This window comes from Alligator sinensis, unplaced genomic scaffold (assembly GCF_000455745.1).
Source record: "Alligator sinensis unplaced genomic scaffold, ASM45574v1 scaffold244_2, whole genome shotgun sequence".
Taxonomy (NCBI): Eukaryota; Metazoa; Chordata; order Crocodylia; family Alligatoridae; genus Alligator; species Alligator sinensis.
The window spans coordinates 1,702,087-1,711,008 of NW_005842189.1; the positions used below are offsets into that span (position 1 = coordinate 1,702,087).

The window sequence follows — 8,922 nt, forward strand, 5'->3', positions numbered from 1 at the left end:
GCTAGAGGTTATGTGCCTCGGAGTTGTTAAGGCTCCGAGGGTTCGGTAAATAGGTCCCCCGGAGTTGTTGAATTAAACCTCTGTTGTCCTCTTAAGGAAAAAGCTGGGTTCGTATGGATCAGCAGCGCTTAGAGATCTTCACGCTCCTTTCCCGAACTCCACGTGCTCTCTCTCTCTCCAACTTGGGCGGAAACTACCCAAGCCTTTTGTACGGCTAGCAAGCCAATAGCTAGCCACCACGTATGCCTACATTTAGAACCGGCCAATAATGTGGCACAAATCTAAATACAAATGGCAGGAACTCCTTTGCATCGTGCATCACTATAATGCAAAAGAAATGCACTATGCAAAGAAAGCTACAGAACTGGCGGGAAAAACTCCTGCACGCAGGTTCTCTGTTACAACAGAACACTCCACCGTGCAAAAGAGCTACAATTTGGCGGGAACATGATTTAGCAATGCCAAAGCACACACAAACAAGAAAAACCACAACTTTGGGTTGTGACACCTACCAACTATGAAACTATGAAATATATGAACTGATTACAGGAAAAGGTTAGCTATTCTGTTCTAACTTATTTTTATTTTAAACAAAACTTTGCTTTCTACTGACTCCTCAAATTGATAAAAAGTTTAGCCTGGCTGAAAAACAAAGTATTTTAATTTCCTTCCTGCATGTTATTATTTTATAGCCACTACAGTACCATCCAGAGGCCCCAAACAGCACAAGGACCACACTTGTTAGGTATCGTACAAATCACATATGAACATCAAATGGGCAGCTTGGGGAAGGTGGACCCTAAGGAAAGACTTGAAAGAGAAAAAGATTATGGCCTTATGGATCAGTTAAAGGAAAACATACCATACATAAAGACCAGCATTGAAAAACCCAGAGAAAGTTGACAAAGAAGGGGGGCATTACTAGCAGAGCCAAATTAGCATTATGATTTGCATTTCTTTGGCCCCAGGTTGTTTTTGTTCTGTCCCCATGGAGAACAATGAAGTACTTTATACTTTTGGAGCTGTTATGATGTCTTCTCTCACTCTCCTCTTCTCTATACCAAAGAAACTCAGTGCTTTTGGTCTTTCCTCATAGGCCGTTTCTATTATACCTCTTGATCATTTTTGTTGCTCTCCTCTGGAGTCTCCCTAACTGGTCCATATTCCTCTGGGAGTGTGGCATCTAGAACTAGGCAGAGTACTTCAGTTGAGATCTTCCTGGTCCTAAGCAGAGAGTGGTGTAAAGTTACCACATGTCTTACATATGACACCTCTCTTTAAAGATCCCAATATTATGATTGCTTTTCTTGCAATAGAATAACATTAACTCTTAAGTTTGTGATCCACTAAAACCCCCATATCCATTCCGTATCTTGCATTGTGCACTTGATAATTCCCATAAGTATGGACTGTAAGGTGGTCAGAAAACTGGCTGGATGATTGGGCTTAAAGGGATCAGTGGTTTGATGTCTAGTTGGCAGCCGGTATCAACTGGAGTGCCCCAGGGGTCGGTCCTGGGGCCAGTTTTGTTCAATGTCTTCATCAATGATCTGGAAAATGAGATGGAGTGCACTCTGAGCAAGTCTGCAAATGACACTAACCTAGGGAGAGTAGTACATATGCTAGAATGTAGGGCTAGCAGCAAGACAGACCTAGAGAAATTGGAGGACTGAACTAGAAGGAACCTCATGAGGTTCAATAAAAACAAGTGCAAAATCCTGCGCTTAGGATAGAACAATCCCATACAACACAACAGGTTGGGGACCAACTGGCTAAGCAGCAGCTCTGCAGAAAAAGACCTACGGAGTTACAGTCAACAATAAGCCAAGTATGAGCCACAAGTGTGCCCCTGTTGTAAAGAAGGCATATTGGGCAGCATTAGTAGGGGAGTTGCCAGCAAATTGAGCAAAGTGATTATTCTACTCTATTCGGCACTGGTAAAAGCATATCTGAAATAGTGTCCAGTTTTGGGTCCCGCACTACATAAAGGATGTGGACAAATTGGAGAGAGCCCAGCAAATGACAATTAAAATGGTGAGGGGGCTGGGGCACATGACTTCTGAGAAGAAGCTGAGAGAACTGGGCTTATTTAGTGTGGAGAAGAGAAGACTGAGGCAAGATTTAAGACAAGCACGTCTGGTGAACTCAGACTGGTGGGGTGGTAGAGCGACCCACGGGAGCAGGGGGGAGGGGTTTTGCAGCCAGCTGACAGCAGGGTGGGGTTTGCAGCCAGCTGGGCACTCTGACAGGTAGCAGGAAGGCTGCAAACCCCCCTGCCACTCCCATGGGATGCTCCACTGCTCCATCAGTCCAAGTTCACCAGCCGCACCTGATTTAAGAGCAGCCCTCAACACCCTGAAGCGGGGTTCCAAAGAGCACGGAGCTAGACTGTTTTCAGTGATAGCAGATGATAGAACAAGGAGCAATGGTCTCAAGTTGCAGCAAGAGAAGTTTAGGTTAGACATTAGGAAAAACTCTCTCACTAGGGCTAGGGACAGACAATACACATAAACCAGTTTAAGTGATCAGAAACTGGTTTAAGCCTGTAAAAGAACAGATGTTCAGGGCAAATAAACCAGGCTAAAACCAGTTTGGGATAAACCGGGTTGAATGTAGACTCAGAGATGTGGGTTTTCTGGAAAATTTTCCAATACCCTAAATAGAACGTGATCTGATTTACCATGTTTATTTGACTTATATTTAGTAAAGAAAACTAAAAAAGTACCCCCATGTTAATTTTATGTCCCAATAGTCACAAGTCATTGAACTGAAATATTTAATTAGGAAAAAAAATTAAATACAGCCCACTTAATGTGGTTTAAATGTCATAGCCAAACAAATTCAAAGCTTTATGTGGAAAGAAATTATTTTTATTGAAATACTTGTAAAAATGTAAAGACAGTACTCAATAGCATGTACTTCCCTTACATTGTTTGTTTAAATTTAAGAAAAAAACCCAAAGGCACAGAAAATTGTTAACACACTAATTTCAGCACACCCAGAGAACGGTGCATATGCTGGGCTTTGGTTTTGATTTGACCTACACAGCCAATTAGATGCATTTGTAACTTGATTTTTGGTTTGGATTATTATCTGAGTGTACTTACTCTCCTGTTTACAAATCAATAAAACATATATGTATTCTCTCACACACTCAGTAGGGATAATCACCTGAAAAACATTAATTACAACTCTGAAACTGCCAAGCTTGCCTAATACTGCATTGGCATCCATTCATTGTTACTAATTAATTTTATATAACAATGAATTTTTAGACATGGAAAATTTCCCCCAGAAAAATAAAGCACTGGAAAAATTTTCCACCCTGCATCTCTGATCAGATTTAACTGATTTGGGTCAAACCGGTTTATGCAATGTCTGTCCCAGACCCCTTGCTGGTTTAAGTTAAACCAGAGTCCCCCAGCATCCAGGCATGCTCTCTGGGCTGGGCAGGGCTCTCTGCTCCACAGCAGGGCTGGCTCTGCTCCCTGGCTGGAGCTCAGGCAGAGACTGCAAGCATCTGCCTGGCTTCCCCCTGCTCCATCCTTCCCTTCCCCCACTCCCTGCCGAGCAAGGATTTCCCTTCCCCTCTGCCTTACACAGAGGGGTTAGCTAGCAGACCACATGCTGCCTACGGTCCATGCTGTGGCAGACAGGACAAAAGCAGAATCAACAAGTAGCTGGTAATATCCCTCTGTTGTTTTCTTAATGGGGTGATAAACACTGTTATCAATCCCCTGCTGAGCTGGTCAGAACCCCTCCCTAATCAGTGTTCTACTGGGGCCTGGACATGCCTCCCCTCCTCAGCTCAGCACTTTGGAAGGGAAGGGAGGGCTGCTCTAGGGCTACCTGGCTTCTTGCCTGAGCCACTGCAGGCATGTGCCTGCATTTCTGGGGTTCCTGTACAGTTACAAACTGATTCAGCCTAGCCAGGTTAGACAAACCTAAAAACACTGAATCAACTCAGGATCAGGCATTTTGAATGTCTGTCCCTAGCCTAGGAGGGTAGTAAAACACTAGAACAGGCTACCCAGAGAGGTTGTGTAGTCTCCATCCTTGAAGCTTTTTAAGACCTGGCTAGACAAAGCCTTGGCTCAGATGATATAGTTGGGGATGGTCCTGCTCTGAGCAGGGAGTTGAACTGGATGACCTCCTGAGATCCCTTCCAACCCTAATTTTCTGTGATTCTCTTATAATGAGAGAAGTTAAATTTTATGAATAACCTTAAGGAAGAGTGTTATGAATAACCTTGAAAATGGGGACAAGAAACCTGAATTTAACATACTCATTCAGAAACAGCCAGGTGAAGAGATGAAAAAGAGTGATACTCTCAGGTCTACAAGCAAAACAGTTAGTCTCAGCAGTTGTGACTTGCATGGACTGGAACACTATCCTTTCAGTGTTAGTGAAACCCAAGAAGCTGAAGTTTAGTGATTAGGGGAGGTAAAGCACTGCACAAGAATTTCTCCTGTCTGAACAGAAAGAAAAGGACAGACCTCACAAATGTCATGGAAAATCCAAAGTTTATATGCCTGACAGATAAAGAGGAAGGTAGTATTGCCTACAGTGATGCAAACAATAGGAAGTGGAGCTTTTGGAAGATGGAGGGAGGGGGGAGCAGGAAACAGGCATAGATTTTTTTCCTCTGGAGGAAAAAAGAGAGTAAATAGAGGTAGACTGACCTGGGTCTCTAGTCGAGACCCATGAGTCATCAGCGTAAGATGGTACTATATATAGTGTGTGCAAATGAAGTCAATTGAAGGGAAAAAAAGGCCAAAGCATAAACGTATGACTCTTCAATGGAGAACAGAGGGAAGGAGAAGTAGAATCCAGTTAAGGTGGGATGGAGGGATTAGAGAAAAAGGAAAACCAAGAAACAAAAGCATCACAAAAACCATATAAGGACAAGGTTTCAAGAATGAAACTCTGACAGATATTTCCTGTCAAGAGGGGAGTTCAAAAACAAAGATGGAATGGAAGCCTTGAACTCTGGCCAGGAAAAGATCATTGAAGAACCAAATAAAAGTTTTTAGGAAGTGGGCTGGATGGAAACTAACAGAGGTAACCAAAATACAACTGAAGGAGACAAGGGAACACCATAAACTAAACATCTCTTCTTCACTTTTCAACACTTCAGAAGTTAGCTGGATTAACATTTATTAGCTGCATTTAACCAACAATTGGTTGTGTTTGACACAGGAACATAGAACTAAAAGCGGCTCCTGGACCAGTGAGCCCAGTCCCCTGCATTTGTAAGCTATCCTTAAATCAAGGGAATTCCTAAAAATATCAGTTCATTTTGGCTAATATGTGCCTGAAGATTTTACTAATTTTTTTATCCATCCCCTCAGGCCCTGTATGAATTTTATACACGTAACATGGAAGCTTCCATCAAAACTGTACCAATGACTGTTAAATATGTTAATTAACAAGATAATTATAATTCAAAACAGCCTACCTTTCAAATGTTCAATAAACAGACCTAAGCACTTTTTAAGATAAAATATGCCCCTGAGTTTCTGTTTTTGAATATAATTGAAAGTAAGACCATAAGAAAACAGGTCAGGGAAAACAAAATTCCAGTATTTTTTCTTTTTTAAATTACAGAAAAATAATGTAATCTTACCTATCAGCTATCTTATTAATATTTTTAGATGTTCATTACCATCTCACAATTTATGAGTTCTATAACTTATTAATATATCACTGACATTACTTTAAAAAAAAAAAGACTGAACTACACATAAGAACTTTAGTCAATGAGAACTGACTTACTAAGAATGCCAAAACATTGCATCTCATAAGAGTCCAAAACAAACATCTTTTCAAGTTCAAACAATTGACTACAACTTGAAACACAATGGGTGCCTTGAAAATTAAGCTTATATTTACCATGCATGGTTGCAAAGTTCTTTGAAAATGCAGTAGGTATGGCAAGATAAGAAAAGCACATTAAATTTTAATACGGCCTTGTGCTCTTTAGTTTTATTAAATTCCACTCTAGGTGGAATTTAGGTTTTGTTGGGAACAGAGTTTATGTACATATTAAAATACATTTCTGTAATGTAAAATGTAGAATTATCCAGTAAAAACATACCAACTTAAATGTATTGTCCAATTCTTTCAGAACTTTGTTTAGTCTTTTCTATCACAGGAAACAGCTTAAGTAGTGGTAGCAGCAGCAGCAGTAGTAATAGTAGTAGTATTGACAACCCAACCTACCTCTGTGTTATGTAGACACTTCTGAATAGCCTACAAGCAGCTAGAAGATAATTCAATCTCATGGCAATTTTGGGGTTGGATATTTTTTTCCTTTTACTGTTTTGAACTGGAACAAAACCAAAATATTTTGACATAATTCGTGACAAAGGAATTGTGTCAGAACGTTTGCTTTGTATCTAAACCTGAGCCTTTCAACGTGGAAACATGGGATTGTCACTGTGTCTCTGCCTCTAGGCTTAGGGTTAGACTACTGGCCCAGAACATAGTAGGAGACCCAAATTCAACCTTTGCTCTGCCCGATTCAAATTCCTCCTGAGATGGTGATGAACATTTAAAAATGAGTACGGTAACAGAAGGTTTGGGGGGGAGACGGGGCAGCGGGGAAATCAAACTTTTTCTTAAATGAAAAGAACAAAAATAAAAGAAATATAAAGCTGTAGCCACCAAGCTCTAAAAGTGAGAGCTCTTTCTCTTCTTCCCTATTAAACGCACACCACATTTTGGCATTGATGAAACAGGTTTTTAAAACAAAACTGTAGTATTTCACTGAAAATAAACTGAATAAATAAAATTGAAATGGCAGTACTCGCAATGGCACGACTGTCACAAAGTTATTTTAAAATTAAGAAACCGTAACAGTTTATAATATAACACATTATTCAAATTACACATCAGAAGCCTACAAAATCAAAATCAACTCATAAAAATACTAATACCTGATTTTAATGATAAAGACAACATACCACAAATTCAAAATAAGCATGAAACAGTCTTTTGAAATAATCTGAAAATATTGTTCCTCTCTCCTTATCAAACATACTAGACTGCGTTCCAGAAAAAGTAACATAATGATCACACTAAAGGCAAGAGATCAATACTGTTATTGTGACATTCAGTGGATGCCAAAATATAACGCGGAACTTTCTAATTTACTAACAAAAACTCAAAAACACTGTCTAGGTGTCAGGCACAAGGCTGAAAATTAGAGAGGTCCTCGATCCTAGTTTTCGGTGAACGTTTTGTTCAAGGCTAAACGCTCATGCTGTGCTATGAGCAGGTACGCAGGATCAGGGGGTGAGGTGAGGAGGGCTAAATTTCTCTCATGCACAACCCATACAGCAGGGACAGAATGATCTCCACAGCTGCTATTTCACCTATGACCCTGTTCGAGGACCAATATACTCCCCTCTCCTTAACAGGGGGTTGGAAAGGTACAGCAATGCTGTGTAATGCACATGAGGTACAGAGCACCTCACATCTCCTCACGTCTCATCTCCCTTCTGAACATAAATAAGAGCAAACTCAGTGTTCTCCTAAGGTCAGTATCAAAACTCCCACTGCTTTCAGCCCTACCTCTAACTGGTTTTACAAGTGTGCTTCAGCATTCCCCTTAACACCTGCCTCAAAGTATGTTTTAGAAACACAGTATAGATGTTGATGATTGTTCCACTCTACATAGCACACTAGAAATAAAATAGAATTGTCAAAAATAGTCTTGGCCATAGTTTAAAATGTTAGCATATACATAATTTCATTCCCTCCCTCACTTATTAAGTGTTTAAAACTAGGCAATCCTCCTCAAATGATTATTTGACACTACGTTTAATATTTTACTGCTATTGTTAGAGCCTTTTTTATTTCAATGACCAACCAATTATAGCTTATTTTGATTTACAGCTTTCTCTGTAATTATGGCCTAATCTCCGACTTGGTAAAAGCATTTTTTTTTTTTTAATTAAGCATGAAGTGTAAGCCCTCAAGAATTTTTCAATTAATAAGTTGAAATCATTCTTCCTGCTTTTCCTCCCTCCCTCCCTCCACATTTTCAATCAAATGCTGAAACTGCAAGCACCAGAGGGAAACATTATTTACTAGAACTGTTGACAGCGATCTGACATTGGACTTGATCATTTACTATTACTTGTATTCCCGCCGCACCCAAGAACCTTATTCGAGGCCCAGGAGGACCCTACTATGCCACAGGTTGAACCAAGGGCGAACAGCCGTTGCCCTAGGGCCCTGCTGCACATTCAAGTGAAAATTGGATAGAAACTAGCTACAGAGTCGTTTCCCATTTTCAAGCACTAACTTCATAAGTGGTCGTCTCTATTTATAGCCGACTACTCATTGTTTCTATGCAATAATTACTTTGCATGCATGCGTGGCGGGTCTCCGTTTATTGCGCGGTTCGCCAGTCAGCTGCATTACACACATAACGTGTCACAGTAAGACCGGACAGTCCAGATGAATGAGGCGGTAGGGAAATACAGGGCAACAAGGGCGCAGCGGGCAGATGTCCCAGCACAGCCCCGTGTGGGCAGGCCGCCGGAGGAATAAGCCGTGTCACTTCACCTGCAGCTGCCCTGCCTTACTCGAGCAACCCCCAACCTCCCCGTGCCTTAGCTCCATCTTGCAGCATGGGGGGCACCTCACTGACCAAGCTAAGGGCAAAAAAACCCCTTGTGGCAGCTCCTACCACACGGAAAGGAGAGGGGAAGGACAAGACCCTCACGCTTTCGGAGGCCCGTGGCAGGCTCTTCGCCCCTCGGCACGTGCGGCAGGGCTACCTTGCTGGCGCCCTTCCCGCTCCCCCCAACCAACGTGTGGGGCCCCGCGGACCCGGACCCGGACCCGCGGAGCGGAGCGGAGCGGGCCCCGCCACCCCATTGACGCGGCTGCAGCCCGGGGCGGCAATGCGGA

The 8,922-nt window shown here is 41.8% G+C and overlaps 1 protein-coding gene across 1 annotated transcript in view; it reads right to left on the reverse strand.

Annotated features, from left to right (window-relative positions):
- Positions 1-8,922, reverse strand: part of TDRP (testis development related protein) — a 53,650-nt gene that overhangs the window by 41,854 nt on the left and 2,874 nt on the right. Inside the window, exon 2 of the mRNA XM_025207212.1 lies at positions 8,790-8,897. Coding sequence (XP_025062997.1) covers positions 8,790-8,897 — 108 coding nt within the window. The remainder of the gene's footprint in view (positions 1-8,789; positions 8,898-8,922) is intronic.